The sequence below is a fragment of the Rhododendron vialii genome, chromosome 2a (genome assembly GCF_030253575.1).
Source record: "Rhododendron vialii isolate Sample 1 chromosome 2a, ASM3025357v1".
Classification (NCBI taxonomy): domain Eukaryota; kingdom Viridiplantae; phylum Streptophyta; class Magnoliopsida; order Ericales; family Ericaceae; genus Rhododendron; species Rhododendron vialii.
Window position 1 is genome coordinate 5,242,628 of NC_080558.1, and position 24,407 is coordinate 5,267,034.

Genomic DNA, 24,407 nt, shown 5'->3' on the forward strand with positions numbered 1-24,407 from the left:
ATCATTGACATCCGAGTAGCTTAATGGCACATCTAAACAGAATTGTTTGGTGGCAGGGTTAACGCGTAAATAGGAGGCCATTTGCATACATAGCTCCTAATGACCAACCCAAAATTGCTAACAATACGACGGGCACCATAAACGCAGTGTCTAAGCTGATTACAAAACTGAATTTACAAAAAGCAGCTTTTGATTGAAGAGAGTACTGATGTTACACTGACTTCGGTAAAATTCCCTCAGTTCTGTGGAAACTACATGAAGAAGCAAGACATTTCAATCTAATTTTGGCATCAAACGAGGCTTCGTTCTAATAACAGCCTCAATTCTTCGTATGGGCAACTGTCGAACTGCCACATGATCTCAATATGCTAAGTTCAACAATAAATATTAGTACAATTTAGAAAAATAGAGGGAGCCTGTCTCAAACTCTGCTCCATCCATTAGTTGCCCAGAACTCATGGTAAGATCACACAAAAAATGGTAGGCATTTTTCCATCGCCTGCATGAAATTAAGCCGCTGAACCGCAACTAAGTCAATCTCCAACAAGTTTATTTCGGAAACCTTGACTTGTACATTTCGTAATCAACATACCCCACTGCCACACTCCGGTTATTGAAAACCCGTCCGTGCAAACAATGTGCTGCCATAGAAGCAGCTTCTGTTCTTTTATACTCCACTAGAACACAACCAGGTTCAAATACATCTTCAAGACCAAAAACACACACTCCATTTTCACCTTTCTCGGCAGCATCCGTATCCATTCTCTCATTCAAATCCATTTCAGCTAAAGATTCCTGCAGATGTCCATTGGCTTCCACTGATTCCAACTTGTCTCTATCAGCTGATTCATTTTCCACATCGGCAACCTTAGCATCTGTTGTCTGAATAGTATCATCAACCTTATTATCACAGCATTCCATTCGATCCTTCGATTCAAGATCCACTTGATCCTTCAATTCAAGATCCACTTGATCCTTTGATTCAAGATCCAATTTACCATCAATTTGAGATGGATTGCACAGTTCATCTTCCAATATGTCATCTTGGAGTTTTTCAACACAAATGCCTCCGCCCTCTACAGCTTTGTCAACTTCTTCAGCTTCTTTGCCATTGTTTTGAGGTTCTGATCTGCTGATTTCTTCTGACTCAAAATCTGTATGTTCTCCTGAAGTTTCTGCTGTCGTGTCCTTGTCCTTACCATTCAAGTCTTCCCCGCCGTTTGAGGAACTAGGGTTTTCACAGACTTCTTGTGTTTCCCGGTTCGTTTTGAAGTCACTACATTTGACAATATCAACAGATTTAACAGCGCCAAACCTGCAGAGAGGATGGGGCAGATCTTCAAGTTGTAACAACCAGGAGAGAGAGAGAGAGAGAGAGGGAGAGAGAGAGAGAGAGAGAGAGATTAGGTTAAAGAAATTAAGTGTTTGCTGTGGACCTGGCACACTCTAACCGTGTGTCTTCCAATATTTCCTCCAGCTCTGCTTCAGACAGCAACGAGAGGCTATCTGGATCCAACTGAATCATTCATTGGAAAAAATGTTAAAACAGAAAGGGTAAAACATTGCACAATTAAAAACAAGACGCAAAATATGACAGATAAATAATAATAATCTTTCAGAATACCAGATTCTTAAGCTTCAGGACTTGTGTGGGCTTCTCGAGAAGGGGTTTCACATGCTCAGGGATACCATAGAAAGGTGAATTCCCAATATTTTCCTAAAATTAAGTACAGCATTTGCTTCAATTCTCCTATTAGGAGGAAAACAACTGGGAATTGTCCAAATAGTAATTCGAAATAGGAAAAGGGAAGTGATTGCATACAACTGATGAGGCAGCATCTGGGGTAGCTAGAACAGCAGTTAACAGTTGTCCTCCTAATCTCATTCCATTCAGACCCGCACATGCCTTGAGAGTAACTGATTGGTCAACATACTGAAATAAACCCAACGAAATTAGAAGATGAGCAATCAATAAGAGATCCAAGAAAAGAGTAGTATTGAACCTCCATCCGACCGTAGAAGACTATGGACAGTTTATCAGTTAATATAACAAGCAGAAATAGGTGCATATGGAATAAATATCAGAGTGCAATAAAAAAGAGAATCTCATTTAAATAAAATCAACAGACAAGAAGGGAGGGAAATTCCCATGTACTAGTTTTTCAAACAGTCCAAACGTATAAATGATCACATCATCTAAGAAGGTTTTACGATGATAACATGAATGCAAACCAGACTTTTTCAAATTCAGATTTACATATACTTTTACTGGTGATGAGATATTTATTTGTATACTTTTCTCATCGAGACAGATTTCAGGTTTACATATAAGAGATATAACTTATTCCACCATTAAACCATATAGCTTGGGAACAAAACATGGACGAAACTTCAGAAAGAAAATGGAATATGAACCACTGTCACTAAGTTGAGATCAAATCCCAGATCTAAGTGAATAGAGATTGAGCTTCACTTTGTATGGCATCATCTACTAAAAAAAGCCTAGCATTGACAAGCGATGGGTTAAAGACACGGGCGGGTGCATTTGATTAAAGACTTCTAGTTCTAGTCATCAAGATTTTAACCACACAAGAATTCTGGAGTGGATAGGTTGAAAGTTTTACTACGCAGTATTCCTATCCACTATTGTATATTCCCTTCCCCTACGAGTCTACGACTTACATTCCTTCCCCCATTTGTGGATGACAACACTAAATAACAAAAACAATATATCCAAAGAAAAATTCACTAATGTTGAAGGTACAGATCAAAAAAAAAAAAAAAACTATTGCCATTTATAATTTGATAATAGGCTTTCTTGACTCCTCAAACCCAAATAGACTTGTTTGTTAGTCAAGGAGTCTACAAGGGATTAGCCTCATCACGAAGAAATTATGGTAAACAATAATAGAACAAAAAACACAAGATCCAATACCTCAAGGAATGCACATGGCTCATTATGATCCGCATTAACCTCCAAACGATATGCCTTCAAAATTCCGAAGGCACTAACTATCTCCTTAAGCTGGAAAACAGCACACAAACTCATGTCACCAAACGTGTGGATGATAATTGAAAAAGGAGAATTAGAAGCAAGGTTGGATCATGTTACCATTTCAGGTGACATAGCCTTTGAAATCCCACCAATGAAGATCTGGAGCAATGCATTTAGCAATTCTTTCAAAAGAGATAAAACAATATAAAACATCCAGCACATAAATTATGAAAAGAAGCGTAATAGCCCCATGACCCAAGCAGTACCAACCCTCATAACAAGGTAAAAACAATCGTATCTTGCTTCCAATCCCCATTAAATTTACACACCAACAATTCAAGGTAAGTGAACTAACAGAGAATACATGGAATCCAAGATGGGCGACTAAGTGCTAGGGCGAGTTCATTGCATTGTCATCTAAGCAAGTAACTTATTGAATGCTTGTGTGCTGGAATCCAAAGAAATAAATTAAAAAATTAGCCTTCGAAGAATATTCCAATGTGACTACCAGTTTTGTCACAATGCCACGTACACTGAACTCTGTATCAGCGGTGAAGAACAGGTTCTTGAATTTCCTAGAGATTAGAAAGGATAACTTCATGCCAACCAGTTTGACTCATATTCTGGATGACCAAATGGACAAAGTGTATAAGGGGAAAAAAAAAAAGTATTAACAAGTCTTGATATCTTATCAACTACAAAAAGTTGGAAATTAAAACACGCTTGAAACAGAGTGCGTGGATGGAAAATCTCAAACTGCTGCTCCAAAATCACCTTGAAAGATACTATGCTATAGTCGAACATGATACAAATGCTGATATGACAAACGTGAAGAAGTCTACCAAAATAGTTTCAAGTTAAAGATCAAAAGGCTTCAACACGTGTCGTTTTTAGCAATAGTATGACTTTTCAAAAGACAACTTCGTTCCATAGAATTGACATGAGTGGAAACCAAGTCCACATAGGACATCTACCCGAAACAGCAATTAAAACTCACTCTTTAAGCGCAATAATCAGACTACTTAAAATAGCATAGGCGACAAGTCGAAACATTGTATCTAATTCACTCTTATACACAGAAACTGAAATCATGACAGAGAGACCAAGCAACAAACGGTAAAACTTCAGTACAATATTTTAGAAGAGAAGATAATTGCTGAGTACTTTTCAAGCAGATGATTACACAGTGTCGGATGGTTATGGGGAATCGGTGTGGCATGTGCTTGAGAGATGAAGAGTCAGTCGCACATTCGTTTATTCATTGTCTGGTCGCCAAGGAGCTTTGGAACGCGGTTCTTGTGTCGTGGGGTATGTTGTGGGTTTTTCGTGCGATGGTGGTGGAGCTTCAAGAGTGGTATGTGGTTAGAGTGGGTAGAAGAAGACGGAAGCTTTGGATTAAGATCCCACTGTGCTTGATGTGGTCAATTTGGAGAGAGAGGAATCGTACATATTTTGAAGGGGCCACCATTCAAAACTAAGGGTCTTTTGATTCCAACTATGGGAGTCGAGGGAGTGTCACCATACTTTGAGTCAATTCTTTGATATGTTATATATTTTTGGAGTTTAGACGAGAGTATAGGTCCTTTTTACCTTTTCTTTCATTTTTCCTCGCTTGTAGCCTTTCCAATAGAACTTTACTACTTACAAAAAAAAGTTCCAAGTAGATGATTACAGCAAATCTGGAAGTGATTTCCTTTCATACCTTGTGTGATGAATCCCTTACTGTATCACTGATTGCATCCACGGATTTGTCAGGACCACCAGTCTGCATGAAAATAGCAACTGTCTGAAAACCTGCTACATGAATAGTAACCACAATATACCTCAGAAACAGCAATGCATAAAATAAAACACAGCTTTAACCAAAGTTAGCCTATACGTAGAACTCGAGAAAAAAGAGTTGAAGCTAGAATTGAGAGGGTTATAAGAGGACTCCCGGACGAACGACAATAAACATAAAACCACTACACATTTAATCTCAATCACGAAGTTTCCATGACAGCTCCATTGCTATGGCTATGACAAAGAGAGTGATCCACATTAAAGAGGCAATACCATGACATAATCAAGATGCTCATTACTCATGCAAGTGTGTCACTGGCAATGCGGCACCCAGTAAAAACACAATAAAATAGTCACCTTATCGGTCCAGCAGAACTGATGTTAAGGCTACACCTTTCTCCTTGACGATATACCATTTCTAACTAAGAATCAGTTGAGAACTCAAGGATTGACTTTGGTCCAGTCCTTTTTCCCAAAAGGAGCATGACTTGTATCAAGACCCACTAACCGGCAGAAAGAATCAGCAGTGTAGAATGTATTGTCCCCACTAAACCTCAACAAGTTCACAAACTTAGTTTAACAGTTTTTGGATACAATGGAGGTGAACTGATTCGATGGAAATGTCTATCGCTAATCGGTGTCGGTAATTGGGGATTGAGGAAAGAAATGGAACAGTAATGAATCGCTTGGTAGATGTGTGTTTCTTCCTTCCTTTAAAGAAAGTTAAAAACAGAGAATCTGAACAGCAACCAAATACTTTTGAATGATCAGGGATGATTTCATCAAGATTAGACGGTATGCAACTCTCCAGAGCCAGTATTAGTCTAAAAAACGTGCATGTGTATGCATCTATGTTGGATTGGCATGCTGCACCAGCTTCTTTCACTTGATTCTTGTACGCCTTTGCAAGAGTCACTTACACATAATGTATCATACAAGCAATACCTATTACCTAGCAAGCAAAGGGACTTGCACACGAAATCACGATCTGATCTAAATGTCATATAAGTAGAACTCGTACTCCTTCAAGTTCCCAAAACTTAAGGCTGTAATGCTTATCAGGCAAAGAAAAATGTGCAAGAATCCTATCATCAGATCATTTTTTGCGGTGAGAGATTGTTTGTCGGACGGCAATCATGGTTTCAACGTTTGTGTTTCTTCCCCTAATGCCACTATAAACAGATATGTGCCTTTACAAATTCACTTTCACATTTAACTATTTCAAAAGATCAACTCATATGCTTCACCACAATAATCAACCATAATGCCGATGTAAAAATAACCATACTCCTAGATACCATTTCAAATAACAGAAACTAAAGTACAAAATGCTCAACGATAAAGTAATTAGATTCTTAGAAGACAAATTTAGATATTGCACAAGGAGAAAATAGGTTGCAGTTTCACCAATAGTACACCAACGCATACAGACTAATGCAAAACAAAGCAACTAGTTCACACCCAATTTTAATCATCTCGGATTATTTGCTTAAGTGAAGAATACCACCACCTTCCATTAAACCTAACACTAACGAAGAGAATGAGTAATACCAAAATCAGTAAAAGCATTAGGCAGAAAGAAAAAGAGTTAAACATGGCATCATCCTTACAGCTACTTCGACAAAATCTTTTGGGCGCCTGATTTTAAGAATGGAGCCGGAGAAGGACCTTCCATCAAAAGAAAGAGCTGCTGAAGCATACTCCGGCGTAAGAAATTCCACCAAAGCTTGTCCCTTCTCTTTGTGTATCTGCAGCTAAAAACAATTAGGCATGCTGAATCCCTGTGACTGTGAACAAATTCAAGACAAAACCAAACAAACACAAAACCTTGTATTACTTATACAAACTTACACTGCAGCTGATACAAGGCTCGGATCCTTGGACGTGGGTAACACCTGAAGATACCAGGAAATTGTTCAGATATTCCATTACATCTTTCTCAGACACTGAAGCAGGCAAGTTTTCTACAAAAATTCTCCTCATAGGCCGGGTTGCTTGTGTGAGCTGAATAGAGTCAATGGTGGCATTTGACAAAACCCCAGAAAGGGCCTTCACAGTCTTGGCAGGGTCCGCAACAGATATTTGATTTCTGTTGGATGCCACAGTTAGATTTGATGTGTCAACATTAGAAATGACAGAAACAATCAAATTGCTGTCTGATCCCGCAGGTGGGAGATCCCATGTGGCACTTTTTTTCTCTGGATGAGACCAATGAGGTGGAGAAGGAGTCTTTACTGCAGCTTCTGCTTTTCTCTTCCTTGGGGAATAGCCCCCAAGCTGACTTGTGGATTCACCATGTCTTCTGTAGTGGTTATTCGCACCGTTACTGGATATTCTATGCCTGTCATCATCAGATTGCTGTCTTCTAGACTTGTCTTTAGAAGAATGAGAGGGCAGCTCTCCTTGCTCCGAAGTGTTATACGATTTGCGTTTCTGTGCCCTTGGAGATAGCGAAATAGACCTTCTACCTCTGTCCTTATCATGCTCTCTACTCCTTGACCGTCTCCTTTTCTGTCTTGATTCTTCCTGATGAATATGTAATAGCTTTCTCTTAGAAGCTTCTGAATCATCCCATTTCCCGGAACTATTTTTTTTCACCACACTCCTTTCTCTAGTTCTCTCATCATCTTCAACTCTGTGCTTGTTTTTGCTTTCTTTTTCAGAGTTTCCTCTACTTCTCTCTTCATATCTGTCCTTCCGTACCAAATTTCTTGCATGCCTATTTTCAGATTGATTTTCAGAATGACTAATTGGCCGCTCATCATTTTTTCTCCTGCCATGATCCCATCTGTCATCCTTGCCCCGCTTAGCTTTATCACTAAGTTCTCTGTTCAATGTTGCCCTAGATTTAATCACTCTGTCCCGATTGTCTCTGTCACGATCGTCTTTATACCTATCATTCACTAACCTTTCCCCAGTCACAGCAGTGTTGTCTTCTTTCTTTCTTGAACTTACCCTCAGAATATCCTCTGAAGCTTGCTTTTTGGTTTCGGAGTCATGACTGTCTCTATCTCTTTTATTCACCAACCTGTTCCCATCACGATTGTCTCTCTCTCTTTTATTCACTGCTCTGTCTCCAGTCCTAGTATTGATATCTTCTCTCTTTCTGGAACTTAAATTTAGAAAATCCTCTGCAGCATGCTTCACAACAGGCAAAACATCATTGCTGTTTCTACTACCTCTGCCAGAACGATCAGGAACTTTCTCAATTTCCTTAACTGATATATCTTCTGCCTCTCCAATCATGTCTTCAACATCTCCAGACAGTTTCTTATTTTTTCTTCTGAGCATTATCTCATCAAAACTGAAAGGTCTTGTCCGAGCAGCAGTTCCTTCATCGCGACTTTCCTGATAAACCACACTCTTGAGTCCATGCTTCTCTTTATGCCGACTTGATCTGCTGCTCATCCTGCTAAAATCTACTCAAGTGAAAATTCTGATGTTCCCTTTTAATACTCAAGAAAAAATACCTGAATTCCTTGATTATGCAACAGCAGATTGAACATCAATGAGCTATAAGCCATCAATCATTACATTAAAAAGGGAGATATCACTTATATTTCCTGGTAAGTACCACAACGTAAAACCCATGAAAGAAGGAATTTTGCAAGCCTTAAAAAATTTCTGCTTTCAGGCTTTCTACATAAGCGAACAATTCTGTGTGCTATGGCATGATAAAATGGTTAATGAGTTACACAAATAGGTCATTACACACACCTCACATATGCTTCCTGATAACTACCACAAAGTAAACCCATGGAAGAGCGAGTCTTGCAAACCTAAAAGATTTTCTGCTTTCAGGCTTCATACATATGCATACACATGATTATGCTATGCCATGATAAAATGGCTAATGGGTTACACAAATAAGTCAATACCCACACAAAAAGATACACATGATTACCGACGTCAAGCACAACAAACCGATAGAACACCCGACCTGCCACAAGGCACAACAAACCGATAGAACACCCGACCTGCCACAAGGCACAACATCCCGCACAAGCCTTTGGCATCACAACTCACAAAGTGCCCCACGCCATAAGCTCTACTACACAATCTTCTTGCAAAGTGATACCATCAGCCACGTGAAGAAAACCCATTGGCAACCCAACATGCAAGAGGCAACTTCATGCTAAGAGTACATACCTATTATCTACTCATAATAATATTACTATAAAGGGAACACCTCTCTTGGTGTGAACCGCTGTTACGAGACCTTTGATTTCCTAAACAAGCCCTTCAACTAGCCCAAAAAAATGCCAAGAATAGAAGGGGGGGAAAAAAAAAAAACTGTCACCCGAATCTTCTTCTCCCCTCTCTTAGACTCCCACATCTCAGATTTCTTTACGGATGAATCTCAAATGAAAACTTTTCACTTTTTCTCTTCTACATAATACGATTTGCACACGCATAGTGTCTGCCCAGGTATCTAGTGTATGTATATGTAGAGAGACAACTATGTAAATGCATCTATTGGACCATTACTGGAAACCTAACCTAAAGGAACTAAGAATGTCAGGGGCGGTCCTAGGGGGTGCAAGGGGTGACCCAGGCCCCTGCACAACTCCAAATATTCTCGTGTAATATACTAATTTCCAGGTTAATTAAGAAAAATTCTATGGAATTGGCCCTTGCAAGTCCCTTGAGTTTAAAATATATATATATATATATATATATATATATATATATATATATATATATATATATATATATATATACATATATATATCTTAAAATTTCTACATGGGTGGGATAAAACTGCTACTGCCCAGGGGTCTGGTGTATGTATATGTAGAGAGAGAGAGAGAGAGAGAGAGATATTTCATTGCATCAAATGGACCATTACTTGAAACCTAACCTAAATGAACTGAGAACGCAAACTACAAAGACATATAAACTGATTGCACAGACAGGTTCCCATGCCAGTTCCCCAAAAAACAAAAAGACAAAACTTCTCTCTCTCTAGAAACAGATTGTATAGACTTTGCTCTTATCAATTTACGGGTTTATTACTATGCATAAGCTGAACTATACGATAATGGATTAAGTTAACGTTGGGGAGCAGGAAAATGAGTGAAGAGGAAACTTACGGAGACGGATGTGCCGCCGGAATTCGACGGGGAGACGGAGATCTTAGCCGGAATGTCGTCGGAGAAGGAAGCGAAAACGGGGGTCAGTTGCAGAGGACGGTGTCAGAGGAGCGAATGGAACTATGAATCCGTCGTAACCTAAAAAATCCAAAGAGCCGATGATGGTGTTTTATCTGGAGGATGAATTTACTTTGCTACCCTTTCGATTTTTTTATTATTTTATTTTTAATATTTTATATTAACAACCAAATCGGATTCGAGTCATTTTCATAGACTCGAACCCCTGCAAGGAATACTCGGGAATTGACACGTTGGCTTTTGTTTGTATTTTTTTAATATTATATACTAACAACCAAATGGGATTCGAGTTATTTCCATAGACTCGAACCCTGCAAGGAATACTTAGAAATTGACACGTTGGCTTTTGTTTGTATTTTTTTATTAATTATCAAACGCGATAATATAAGAGTGAATAAAAAAGTTTCCAAAACCAGCTGAGTAATGGATTGATTATTCAAGTTTAATTCAAAATTTTAATGAGTTTCAAAAGTATGATGAAGCTTGTTTACTTATAAGACGAATTGATCTTAAGTGAGTTTTCATAGAGTCGAACATCAACCGATTTCAATTCCAAAGAGTTGGTCTGGTGGTCTTGGAACTCAAGGGTTTACTTCCTCCTAAAGTCTCAGGTTCGATTTCCTTTGTCAGTAATTCTTTAGGCCAATTTGCGTGAAACGACTTTTAGAAGGGCTACAGGGCATAGTCTAAGGTGCATGCAAACTGTCGCAGAACATTTTTGAATTATCCGGGAAAAAAAATCAATTGATTTCAAGTAGTTTGAATTTTTAGAAAGATTTTGTCGCATTCTCTAGCTGAAAGTATGTAACATCTGAACAAGTTTTTTTTTGGCATAAAAAAGTACTTCATAGATAGATAAAAGTCATTACAAGAGTCATAGATAATAAATACAACCCTAAAGACAAAAGAAACATAAACTTAAAGCTAGATAAAGGAGAACAACAAACATAAAAGATAAGCAACTCCCAACTTTGAGGGTTTTGTTTTAGTTGAGATGGTTGCCTTCCAACTTTCTGTTGGAGGGTTTTGTTTTAGTTGTTCTTTTTTCGTGTTCGAACTAGTAAGCATGTAATCTTATTGTGTTCGAGCATGATCGATGTACCCTTTCGATATATAAGTTTCGTTTGCCGAGAAAAAAAAAACTCCCAAAGCAAAAAAAGATCCACTTAAGAAAAGCTTATCCGTTGTCAAAAGGATAAGATATGTCAACTTCGGAGTGAATCCTGGAAGCGGCAGCAAATCTTGCCAAAAGGAAAGCTTGATGAACTATATTCCGCTTGGATAAGGTTATACTGCAAATGTGGAGATCTTGAGCTAGAAAGCAGAAGTCAAAAAACAGAGGGGCTGCGATTGTCGGAAATTCCTTAAAGCTTCTCAGCTGTTGGAAAAGATAAGAATCATTAGTGTTTATGTTTAAATGTAGCATATGGTGATCAATGGCCCAACTCACAGCCGTTATGAAAGACATGATAGAAGCACAATCCTTGTGAGAATTGGAGCTGTTGAAAGAGGAGCCCACAATCCTAGAGTTAATAAAAAAGGTAAGACCCACTCCCGTTTTCTTGAGCTGCAAATTAAAAGAAGAGGCACAGAAAATATCCAAGACAGGAATATTCTAAGAGCAAAGACATGGATTTGCATGAAAAGTAAAGGCTGCTTGTCTATCAGAGCAAAGGGAGTCCTGATGGTAAGGTGCCTGTTGAGCAGTTCTTAGGGTTTGGAGAGTTTGAACATTCCTAAACCCTTTCCCATATTCACTAGATAATCTAGCCGACTTAGGAGGAAAAAGGCTTGGACTATGGATTGGTTCATTAGTTTAGCATGACTAAGAACTTGCATGGGGGAAGAGGTTGAGGACTCAAAAGCATACTTATTTCTGGCAAGCCAAATGCACCATAGAATAGAAGATATACATGAAAGAATTTGTGAATATCCATAGACAGGACATGACCTAAATTATGCAACCATTCTAGCCAAAAGGGAAGGGAATGACTAGGGGATTCAGAAATGCAAATCCCAAGCTCAGAACCAAACCAAATAGGTCTCACAAACTCACACTGGAGAAAAAGATGGACGATGTTGTGAGAGAAAGAAAGGAAAAGTGTATAGGGTGTTAACTAACCCTAACACATGTGAGCTTTATTTATATTATGTGGCAACTAGTTACATAACATAAGCAACCAATGTGGGACTAAGTCCAACTCTATTCTAACACTCCCCCTCAAGCTGGAGAATAAATATCACAAAATCCCAGCTTGTTACGTAACAACTCTAAACGTGGTTTAACTAGAGACTTGGTGAAGATATCTGCCAACTGAGCTCCTGTAGACACGAAAGGGGTAGCCAACAGGCCACTATCTATCTTCTCCCGAACAATATGACAATCTACCTCGATGTGTTTGGTTCTCTCATGAAATACCGGATTCGAAGCGATATGTATTGCTGCCTGATTATCACAATACATAGGAATAGGTAACTGTACACCAAGCCCCAACTCCTCGAGCAAAGCTCTCAACCATACAATCTCGCATGTAGTATGAGCCATGGCACGATACTCTGCTTCAGCACTGGAACGAGCAACCACAGTTTGTTTCTTGCTCTTCCAGGTAACTAAATTTCCACCAACAAAAGTACAGTACCCAGTTGTGGACCGTCTATCAGATGGTGATCCTGCCCAATCAGCGTCTGTAAAGGCTTCGACACGCAAATGACCATTTGAACGATAAAACAAGCCACGTCCAGGATGAGCCTTGAGATACTTCACAATACGAAGACAAGCTTCCCAATGTGGAAAACGAGGAGCTGACATGAACTGACTTACCATACTGACAGCAAATGAGATATCAGGCCGTGTATTGGTGAGATAATTCAGCTTGCCTACCAAGCGACGATAATGGTCTGGATGAGGAAATATCTCCCCCTGATCAACACACAATTTGACGTTTGGATCCATAGGAGTCTCCGCAGGCTTTGCTCCCAATAAACCAGTCTCCTCTAGAATATCTAGCGTATACTTTCTTTGAGATAAACTGATCCCTTCCTTGGATCTTGCTACCTCAATACCCAAGAAATATCGTAGCTTACCCAAATCTTTGGTGTGAAACTGACGCTGTAAGAACTGTTTCAGCTCATCAATACCTTTTTGATCATCCCCAGTAATAATGATATCATCCACATACACAATCAACACTACTCTTCCCCGATCTGACTGAATAGAGAAGACAGAATGATCAGAATGAGAGCGACGCATACCAAACTGCAACACAGCATCACTAAACCTGCCAAACCAAGCTCGAGGGGACTGCTTAAGACCATAGAGGGCTTTGCGAAGGCGACACACCTGAGAACGCTCCCCCTGAGCAACAAACCCAGGAGGTTGCTCCATATAAACCTCCTCGAGCAAGTCACCATGTAGAAATGCATTCTTAACGTCCAACTGAAACAAGGGCCAACCAAGATTGGCAGCCACAGAAATAAGAATGCGAACAGAGTTAATCTTGGCCACCGGAGAGAAAGTCTCAGCATAATCAACGCCATACGTCTGGGTATAGCCTTTGGCCACAAGACGGGCCTTGTACCGTTCTACTGTGCCATCTGGATTATACTTGACGGTAAATACCCATCGACATCCAACAGTAGACTTTCCTGGTGGAAGAGAAACCAACTCCCAAGTGCCATTGTCATGAAGAGCAGACATCTCAGCCTCCATAGCTGTCCGCCACTCAGAAACAGATAAGGCCTCCTGAACAGTGTTAGGAACAAAAATGGACGAAATAGAAGTAGTAAAAGCACGAAGGGACGGAGACAGATGATCATAGGAAACAAACCGAACAATAGGATGAGATGTGCAAGACCGAATACCTTTGCGAAGAGCTATAGGAAGACTAGGTGATGGCGGAGGTGGAGGTGGAGGTGAGGGTGGAGGTGGAGGTGAAGGTGCAACCGGATCTTGGGACGGAGGAGGCGTGGTGGCTGGTACTTGTGGGCCTGTTAATACTTGTTGTCGACGAACATACACCTGCAAGGGAGGACCAGATGGTACACAAATAGGAAACACAGACTCAGACTCAGGAAGGTCAACTGGAGTACTGTGACCCGAGTAAAAGGGCAATGACTCATTAAATGTGACATCAGCACAAACAAAATGACGACGAAGAGATGGTGAGTAACACTTATACCCTTTCTGAGTGCGTGAGTACCCCAGAAAAATACACCGAATTGACCGTGGATCAAGTTTGTCCCGGTCAGGATCCAGAGCATGAACATAACAAGTGCACCCGAACACTCGTAAGGGTAATGAGTGGAGAGGGCGACCAGGAAATAAAACGGTATGGGGTATCTGACCACCTAGAACGCTAGATGGCATACGATTGATCAAGTAACATGCTGTAAGAACAGCATAACTCCAGTAAGACTTAGGAACTTGTATTTGAAATAATAGAGCACGCATAACCTCTGATAAATGCCTAATCTTGCGTTCGGCAACTCCATTTTGTTGTGGAGTTCGAGCACAAGAAGATTGGTGAATTATACCATGGTCATCAAAAAACTTAGAAAGAGAATTATGAAAATATTCACCTGCATTGTCAGAACGAAATATACGAATGCAAGTATCAAATTGAGTTTTGATTTCCATATAAAATGACTTAAAGATAGAAGACAACTCTGACCGCTCTTTCATGAGATAAAGATACGTAACATGAGAATAATCATCTACAAAAATAGCATAATACTGAAAGCCAAAAACATTAGGAACACGCATTGGACCCCAAATATCAGAATGAACTAAGTGAAAAGGACGGGTTACGCGACTCTCAACCCTAGGATAAAAAGACACTCTATGATGTTTACTAAACTCACAGACTTCACAAGGCAAAGCATCAACACGGCTACATGAAGGTACCAGCCGTTTAAGATTCTGAAGGGATGGATGACCAAGTCGACAATGATGTTGATAGGGTGACACAGAAGACTGAAAGGCAACAGAACTAGGGTGAACATTGTCAGTAAAGTAATATAAACCACCACGCTCAGTACCACCACCAATTTTTCGCCCCGTCTTGAGATCCTGAAACACACAACCATGAGGAAGAAATGTGACAGAGCAATTTAAAGATTTAGTAAGTTTACTAACAGACATAAGATTTAATGGAAAACGAGGAACGTGCAATACTGAATCCAAAGTCAAAGAAGAAGTAACAGAAACCGAACCCAAACCAGTAATATCAGTGGTAGAACCATCTGCTAAGGTAACACGAGATGGTTTATCAATAGACTGATGGCCAGAAAGAATAGTAGAATTACCAGTCATATGATCAGATGCACCAGAATCAATAACCCAAGGAACAGAAAAATGAGAAGTTGCAATACAAGCACTAGAAGAACCTGTCTGAGATAGCGTAGCAATGGAGGAACTTGTCTGAAGTGACACAAGGCGTTGGTACTCCTCCATAGAAATAGTCACCATAGCAGTGGAGCGTGCAGCCTGCCTAATATCCTTGAGAGAAGTAACCCGATGAGCCTGAGAAAAACCATGTAGGTCATAGCAGTGGTCCACCGTATGATTAGTTCCCCCACAATAAGTACAAAGTCTATAACCATGGCCTCGACTATGGCCACCTCTCCTTGACATGTGACCTGTACGACTAAATCCACAACGACCAAAACCATGACCACCAGAAACGCGGTCAAAACGACCACTGTACCCATAATCACGGCTAAATGAAGAACCAAAATCACCAGAATCAGCGGAAGTAAAATCAGAACCAGATTTCATTGCAAACATATCACCGTACAATGAGAGGCAACTAGTCAACTACCGATAGATCAACCAACCAAATACTCCACTAACAAACGGCCAATAAACAAGAAATAAGGAACTGATTGACCGGCTAACGACCAAGGGCACGACACCGCATGCATCCAACAAAACCAAAGTAGCCACCGAACAACATAATCCCAATATCAAGCAACAACCAAGAGCTCATATGCCAACATAGACCAAATAACTCAACACAATCTAACAATTGAAATCAGACTTCAACATACCCAAACTACCATCTATTGGAGAGGATAAACTGTAGATTGACGAAAAAATCCAAAATTACCAGAACAATCAGTGCATAAGAGTAACGGAACAATACCCAACAATGATGAACAGTGCGCGATGAACAGTATCGTGATGAACAGTGCGCGATGAACAGTAACGACAGTGAACAGTAATCGGTGAACAGCGCCGACGATGAACAGTATCGGTGAACAGTGCCGATGATGAACAGTAATCGGTGAACAGTACCAATGATGAACAGTACCTGTGAACTAATGATTAGGGTTAGGGTTAAGGCAGAGGCTAGGATTAGGATTGTGATTTTATGTACAGAGACTAGGGTTTAGGCTAGGATTGTAGGGATTATGTACAAAGGCTAGGGTGGTTTAGGATTGTTGTGGTGGTTTAGGATTAAGATTAAGATCCTGCTTTGATACCATGTTGTGAGAGAAAGAAAGGAAAAGTGTATAGGGTGTTAACTAACCCTAACACATGTGAGCTTTATTTATATTATGTGGCAACTAGTTACATAACATAAGCAACCAATGTGGGACTAAGTCCAACTCTATTCTAACAGACGAGACTCTCAGAGGATTGCTTGCAAAGGTGGCAAATGGATAAACCTTTCCATCCTCTAGAAATTAAGAGGTCACCCACGGGTAAGCATGGTGGCTCAATTGCCATAAGAAAAACTTGAATTTATGTGGGATTGGTAAGGACCAAATGAAGTTCCATGTAAAGTTTGGCCAAGAAGAGTGAATACATGAGCTGGGGGTAGAGGATAAGGGATGGAGTTTGAGGGATAAAAGAAGGGAGTAAGCTGAGTTTACAGTGAAGTCTCTATCTTTGGAGTGACACTAGATGAACCTGTCATCAAAACCAAACTGAGAGAGTGGAATGGATAGGATACGAACAAAAATATCAGGAGGAAAGAGAGAAAAAATGAGATGCTGATTCCATTCTTTTTTCCCTAGGATGAAAAGTTTATCGACAATAGCATGCCTAAGAGGAAGAAAAGAATGGAGAGGTGTGTCATCAGAAAGATAGGAGTTCAATTTAACAGGAAGGGGAGATGGGAGCCAAAAGTCATTCCAAATAGAAATTTTATCTTTCAGCACCAACCTGCCATCTAATACCCTTGACAAGTACATCTCTACCTAGAAGAATGCTCTTCCAAGCCCAAGAGCTTGAAGATGATGATTTGACTTATAGGAAGGGTATGGAGTAACAGAAATTTGAGAGGAAAAAGAGGAGAAAAGACAGTTTGGATTTTCAAGAATTCTCCATCCCTGTTTGGCTAGAAGGGCTTGGTTAAAAAGTTTTAGGTCCTTAATACCCAAACCCCCTTTAGATTTTGTATAACAGAGAGAATCCCAGCTCTTTTAATGGAATGATTTCTTATTAGCATCACCAGACCAAAGGAAATTAGAAAAAGTGGAGGAGATTTTCCTAGTGACGAAGGTTGGGAATTTGAGACAAGACATGTGGTAGACTAGTAAGAAGGTTAGAACGTGTTTAATAAGGGAGAGCCTCCCAGCTTTATTAAGGAGCAATGAGACCCAGCCTTGACATCTGTCATCAATGCTAGAAATGATATCCTGGAAAATCTCACTCCTCTTGGTGACTAAATCCAAGTTTATCCCAAGATACTTCCCAAAGTAAGGAGAAATGGGAATGTTAAGAGCAGAGGATATGAAGGGATAAAGGGATGGAGGAGAGTTTGGGCTGATGAATATGCATGATTTGTGGAAGTTAATAACCTGGCCTGAGAGTTGACAATAAGTTTCCGGGATGGAATGTATTGAAGAGACACTAGACTCAGAAACTTTGAGCAAAAAGAAACTATCATCAGCAAACAAGAGGTTAGTGATTGAGGGACCAAGTTGTGAAACTTTTATTCATCTGAACAAGTTGAGTACTAACTTAATCAAGCTTGATTTGAAAGTTCACGCTTCCAATTAGGGATCCAATCTCCTCTGTCTCTAAAATTCCTATGCCTCTGTGCTCGGAATAATCAATATCTGTATGTCACAATCGCCTGGAAATCTGTGTTTCAATCATTTTCTAATTTCAGCCCAAACGGTGCACCCTTTGAAAGGGGGACTCTTTTTAAACCCTCACAACCGCTCGGGGATTTCTTTTTCTTTTTCATTTCACAGAGGTCCATGTTAACCAAATACCCGAAAAGTGAATTATTTTCTTCAAAATCCCCATCCTGCAAGAGGACATTTGTGTTTCATGTTTATGTTTTCTATTTTCATTTAATTGCTACACACACAACAATCCAAAAAAAAAAAAACGGAAACACATACTCATTCTCAAAACTAGTTTTCATTGTCTCAAAACAAGCGGATTGTGGTGTACCTAAACTTTTTGTTTCATTTACAAAGAAACAAACGAAAACTAGAAGAAGTAGTAAAAACATGTTTGATACTTTTTCTCTATCCGAAAACAGAAACAATATCTAAAATGTTACTAGTAGGAAACAAGCCTCGTTCTCAAAAGCAAGTTTTCATTGTCTCAAGCCTCCCCCAACTCCATTCCCCACCCCGCTTCCTTTCGCCACCCTATCGCCGACCAGCCCTCCGCCCATCTCCTCGCTCGGCCCTCCCTCTTCCTTGCCATCCCCTCCTCTGCCCACTCCCCTCCTACCACCCTCTTCTGCCCAAAACTCCCTGTGGCTACCCACCCTGTCTTCGGCAACCCCCTTCCCTTCGGCTACGACCTCCAACACCCACCCACCCCCTTGTTTACAGATCAAGTTGTAGACAACATATGTAGGTAACAAGTACATTCACTATGCGTGTTTTACAAAACTAAACAGTAACATGTTCATTAGAAATGTGTTTAGTACACACGAAAACTGACAATGTTATCAAACCACCACTGTTTAGAATTGTTTACTACATAAGAGAACACAGAAGATGCAGAAAACTATAGGCAAATCCAGAGTTACATTCATACAAGTTGAGAAGACCCGGATGTTCCTCGTACTAGCCAAAGAGCAACAATGTTCCTATTTTTCCTGCAGCCTTAATCTCGATACCATATGTTCAGTTTTCTGCCCAAAGAGAAGAGAAAAATCTATGTAGGTCCAGTTCATATTTGATGATATAAAAGGAAGAAAAACCACAAATAGGAAAATAGCCCATCGGAAGATTGTATGAATGGATGACATGAAATAGGATCCAAGTCTGGGGGGAGCTGTAAAAAGGATCCGTTGCCCGATAAAAACCCGCATTGAAGTACTCAATCTTGCAGTTCAAAAAAAAAGGGTACTCTATCTTGGCGCAACCAAAATTTTGAAGGCATTATAGTTTCTTCTGCCCACAATGCAAGTTTTCAAGAAAAATTTATGAACATCGGTTACTTCCTTTCATTTTTCTTTTTCCTTGGGAGAAAAAAAAAAAAATTTGAGGGACAGAATTGGGTGACTTATAGTTGAAAGCATTGGAATTGGGTGACTCATAGTTGAGCACAAACATCCACAGAAAAATTAAACGATCAAAAGGGCAGAACAGAAACCATAACATGTCTCTGTACATTTGATTTGACCTTCTTTTTAAAGGTTAAACTAATAAGAAGAGAGAGAATACAAACTTTGTTATATACGCGTTTGGGTGTTACAAGGTTTCCCGTATCTACTACTAGTACCAAAGTTTGTGAATAGATGTTGGACACTCCCCGTCCATTGATGAGGCACTCCACTTCCTAGAACAAATATCAGAAGCCTGTTTTTTCCACAATTTACCGTGTGTTGGCAGAAATTTTATCATGGGCCCGGTTTATTCTTTTGTCAGCTATATCCAATCAGGGTAAACAAAATTGGTGCCAAATCAAAGTTGCGTAATATAAGCAACTGACCTGCTCAGTGTAGGGCAGATACTTCCCGTCAAATGTCAGAACTACTCGATCTTTCCCATCCACACCTTTAACTTTGTCAACTGAACAGTAGAAGTCTATAGCTGACATGCTAAACATCCGAGCAAAACATGAGAGAAAACAAGTGTAACTCAGTTAGAAACTAATGACTTGAAAACGAAAAGCATATGAAACAGCTCTGAAGTTACAGCCACGAAGGTTCCCAAGTTCTCTTTATTCCTATATACATTGTCACGAAACGACAGCGGCATGTGGTGTCATAACAAACCAGCCACGAGAATCTGAGCATTTTTTGTTTTGGCAAACTTGTCTCACTTTTCTTCTACGGTTTCACGGAAATTGGGTGTTTTACCAGCAAAACTTCCATTCCCTATCTTTGCTTCTCTCTTTTCCCCTTTATTTTCTGTCTCTTGTGGATTTGGCATAGTGGAATAACGGGATTAAATTTGCAACTTTTCCAGGTTTCATTTGTTATAACCTGGCCCTCTGCAAATCAAGATTTATTTTACTTCGTTCTTGGAAAACTTATTGTTTTGCGGATGACACAGATGCTAAAGTCTTCTTGCCAAGCTTACAGGGAATAGGTGAGATGCATTATGGCATGTAAAGCAACTCCTCAAAGTTGGTTTTCGTCTCGTGAATGATATACCTAAAGACTGAATGGAACTGTCGGAATGTTTGGACATCGCAATTCACACCTCTCATACTGACGTAATGGCGAATGAAGAGGAATAAGTTGCCAGATCTTCTTGAAATTTGGGATCAGCGTTCATAATCCGGCATTTCATTCTAGAACGAAGCACATACAGTTGAGGTATCATTTTATCTGTTCTTTGATTGATAGCGGACGGTTGATACTTGAGAAGATCCGTGGTGCGGAGAATTCAGCGGATATGTTGACGAAGGTTGTGACAAGCTGTGCCCAAGCTTGAGGATTGTCCTAGGCCAAAGCTCGAACAATCAGGATTGTCCAGCAGACTAACATCAATGATAATCTGGTGGACAAAGCTCGACAAAATCCTATATATTAACTTGCTAAATTTGCCATGTATATCAAAAAGCCCGATCCATTTCTTTTCTCTCATTTATATTCACTTCGACAGTATGTTACCTTTTCGTTAAGCCACTGTAAAAGACAAATATTAAAAATCACGTAAAATTACAAAGGAATAGATGGGAACTTATGATTCCATTCATCCTGGTCCTGGAAAGGGTCAGACAACATCTGCTGTTATAGTAAGGTCATTGTTTGGTAAGAATCCATGAAGAATCAACTACTTGTCAAAAATTAATAATTTACTACTGTACTTGGGGAAACTTACACAAGATGTCAAATTGTTTGTGAGAATGTCCAAGAAGTCTCAGTTTATGACATGGACAGCTACTGTATCCAAGGAAACTTGCAATATCATATTGTGTGAAAAGCTCAAACAGATTATTTACCTAGCAAAAAGGCCAGTCATCCACTCTTCCTAATTTGATATCAATAGTTCTAGACCTTGTGGAGAGACACGGTAGTAACAAGAAAGCACACACGCACACACCCCAACAGACAGGCACAAAGGGTACATAAAAAATGAGCAACAAAACAAAATTAAGCGATAGAACTGGCGAGCTAAATACAAATGTTTGCATAGGACTCAGGGGTTCATTTTGAACTGGATTACTAAATTAAACACAGTAAAAGCTACATCCATGTAGAAAAACAGAAACGTAGAAGTGATCCAAATAGCAACTTACATGCCATCACCAAATTCCTCATTGATGATTTCCTTGATGCTCTCCCCAAAATGCATAACTGCTTCATTCAGCCTATGGAAACGGAAGTCAGAAAATGGAAGAAAAGACACTAGAAAGCAATTAAAAATCGAAGGGATGAAGTTAACGACAAGGTCCTTCATCAACCCACCCCAGACATCCATCATAAGAGAGACACGAGTACAAGGATACTAATAGAAGTACGAAATACTTAACACACTTATAGAATTCCACAAAAAGCCCGTTGTTGGAAGCATAAGCATGTGCCATCACTTTCCATTCTCAAGGGAGTGTATAGGGCCTTTTTGTCTTGTGGCCTTTCTTTTTGTGTAATCGGGTGGCATTCCCTTAATGCCTTCTTTTTAATATATTTATTTACTCATAAAAAAAAAAAGAGCATGTGCCATCACTTTGCTTTCCCTATGAAATCATAAAAATTATCAGCTCTATTGAATAATGCGACAGCCCGACTATTGTAGTGTAGAAAATTGAGATGAAGCTCTTTCTTTGAAGAATACCAATTTTTCAGTGATAGAATCTGTTTTTTACTTTTTTAAAAGGTAAAGTCAATTTCTAAGCAAATTTGAAACTGAATCTATAACGTCCTTCTTAGGTGGAGACTTTAAAGAGAATTTTTCACGATGTGCCTTACACCAACACTTGGCCTTAAAATGAAAGGAGCTCTTCATTGATGTTCACATGATGTTTCTATAAAATGTTGGTGTATAAAGTTCATCGGTAGAAATACAGGTGACGCAATGTAATAGATTACCTTCAAGCCCTTTCTAAATCTAGTAAAAAAATCGAACTACAATAACCACTCAAAGATCATGAAAGTTAACGAATGCAATGATACAGGTTAATCAAAGCTAGTCAGCTTTCATTCTTACAGCCATAAGTGATTTGATGTAGGACTCACCTTTGTCAAGCCTATTGTAGAATTTAAATTTCCCTCTCATGCTTGTCAAAGATGCCCAAAAAAAGGTTGATGAGAGAGAGAGAGAGAGAGAGAGAGAGAGAGAGAGAGAGAGAGAGAGAGAGAGAGAGAGAGAGAGAGCGTGATTGTATTTGATCTTTTCATAATTCGATACATGACTCTATGAGACAGAACATATTCATAACCAATCAAATTGATTGCCATGCTTGAGAAGCAATAATGGTGTACACAACAAACTATAAGCTGCATAAAATAGTTCAAAATTCTTGAATCAACTATAAATAGCGCTAACTGCCAGGTGAAGATGCAAATTTTAATAAGCGCAAACACGAATACACTTTGTAGGCAAAAATTGGCATGCCAAGTTCGGATCATCAACATCCACTCCACAAATATATATATCCGGCTCCTAATTTGGGTCTGGAGCTTTGAATTACTCTAGGATCACTAATGGGTGTTTCTTGCGTATACAGTAAAGAGGATTACTGAAAATTGAAAGTCAAGAAAAAATCAAAGTAGAGCATTCCAAAAATCATCTAATTCAGTCATCATATCTGTGCCAAAATGTTTTACAACAGTTTCGAGATTAAAAAAGAGTCAAAAAAAGCTCTTAAAAGCCGCAGAAATGAACACCACAAAAATTGAGGCTTGTGTTCCAATTAATTGGGGTGGGCTATATGAATCCTCTTTTTTCATTAAGCTCTGTCCAGAGCTACTTGTTCACTTTAGTTTAACATGCCCACTTTCACGTATTCATAATAGGATTCATTTCATAAAGATTTAACGGGGCTATTTACAAGCTAGCTGTCAGTTACCCAACAAACAATCCTCCACCTTTATCCACCTTTATCCGGGCTTGGGAGCCTAAAAAAGATAATACCGGAGTTTCATAAAAGAAAAACACCCAGATGAGAAAAACTAAAAACAAGAAGAAGAAGTTTACCAAAAATAAATTAAAAAAAAAAAAAAAAACAAGAAGAAGAAAGAAATGAAATGAATTTTCTTTCGAAGGGTTTACCTATAAACAGTGGGTTCTTGGATCAAATTGGGGTCGTAGGACCTGCAGGGGGGCTGCATCATCTCCTGAAGCAGCTCCTCGGGCAGTTGGGGCAGGGCCGAGCGCAACTTGGGGGCGGAATCTGGGCTGAGTTGAGCTTGGCGTTTAAAGAGCTGGGCAACGTAGACGTTGGTCAGACCCGTCTCGGCTGCTATCTGACCGTACGTCTTGCCCGAGTTGCGCTTCACCGCCTTCAGTGAACTCACTACCGCCGTCTTGCTAGTGCTCTGTGCTTCCATTTCTGGGTTTGATTGGAGATCTAATCTTGAATCTTGATCACGATACTGCGACACACGGACAGATTGATTTTATTACCTCATTAACTACGTCATTGGCCCCGTAGGATTTTTATAGTAGTACTAGAATTTTGTAGCCGGATCCTCTCCCTCATCCATGGGCCACTTTCTCTTGAACTGCATCAATGGCCACTTTGGTTTTAATTCTTTTTATTCGGCTTTTATGATTTTTTGGGATTTGTGTTAAATATTTTAAGTTTCCGTTCAGCTAATTAAAATAAATTAAGTATTTTTTTTTAAATTAAATGTGAGGTTCTGTATTATGAGAGGACTAGAGTTTGTCAGGTACGGTGCAATGCATTTTGAACACAACTAAAATAAAATTACGAAACTATTGACGATTCCCGCTTACGAAGCTGATTTATACACTTTATAGCTTAAAAGGAATGTAGAATAAAGGACAAAAGATTTATGTAGATGAGATAAAGTTAGACCATTGGATATATAGATGACCTATCTTGTAAGAAAAAAATAGGAACCTTA

At 39.5% G+C, this 24,407-nt stretch overlaps 2 protein-coding genes across 6 annotated transcripts; both read right to left on the reverse strand.

Moving 5' to 3' along the window:
- Nucleotides 1–172: 172 nt before the first annotated feature.
- On the reverse strand, nucleotides 173–10,030 carry LOC131314446 (splicing factor U2af large subunit B). Of its 4 annotated transcripts, none has more exons than XM_058343075.1 (10): nucleotides 9,871–10,030; nucleotides 6,629–8,186; nucleotides 6,388–6,531; nucleotides 4,698–4,760; nucleotides 3,113–3,154; nucleotides 2,936–3,025; nucleotides 1,823–1,933; nucleotides 1,625–1,717; nucleotides 1,437–1,516; nucleotides 173–1,315 (listed from the first exon to the last, which is right to left on the reverse strand). In XM_058343075.1, exons 2-10 carry the CDS (start codon nucleotides 8,183–8,185, stop codon nucleotides 550–552), a joined length of 2,946 nt encoding a protein of 981 aa, XP_058199058.1. In that variant the 5' UTR covers nucleotide 8,186; nucleotides 9,871–10,030; the 3' UTR covers nucleotides 173–549. The 4 variants fall into 4 exon arrangements, with proteins under 4 accessions (XP_058199058.1, XP_058199083.1, XP_058199067.1 ...); XM_058343100.1 differs by having other exon boundaries at nucleotides 6,388–6,525; nucleotides 9,871–10,029; XM_058343084.1 differs by having other exon boundaries at nucleotides 6,629–8,189; nucleotides 9,871–10,026.
- Nucleotides 10,031–18,800: 8,770 nt separating this feature from the next.
- On the reverse strand, nucleotides 18,801–24,078 carry LOC131316642 (cyanate hydratase). Of its 2 annotated transcripts, none has more exons than XM_058346075.1 (4): nucleotides 23,590–24,078; nucleotides 21,617–21,688; nucleotides 19,859–19,967; nucleotides 18,801–19,055 (listed from the first exon to the last, which is right to left on the reverse strand). In XM_058346075.1, exons 1-4 carry the CDS (start codon nucleotides 23,865–23,867, stop codon nucleotides 19,011–19,013), a joined length of 504 nt encoding a protein of 167 aa, XP_058202058.1. In that variant the 5' UTR covers nucleotides 23,868–24,078; the 3' UTR covers nucleotides 18,801–19,010. The 2 variants fall into 2 exon arrangements, with proteins under 2 accessions (XP_058202058.1, XP_058202057.1); XM_058346074.1 differs by lacking the exon at nucleotides 18,801–19,055 and adding an exon at nucleotides 19,627–19,725 and having other exon boundaries at nucleotides 23,590–24,061.
- Nucleotides 24,079–24,407: the final 329 nt, after the last annotated feature.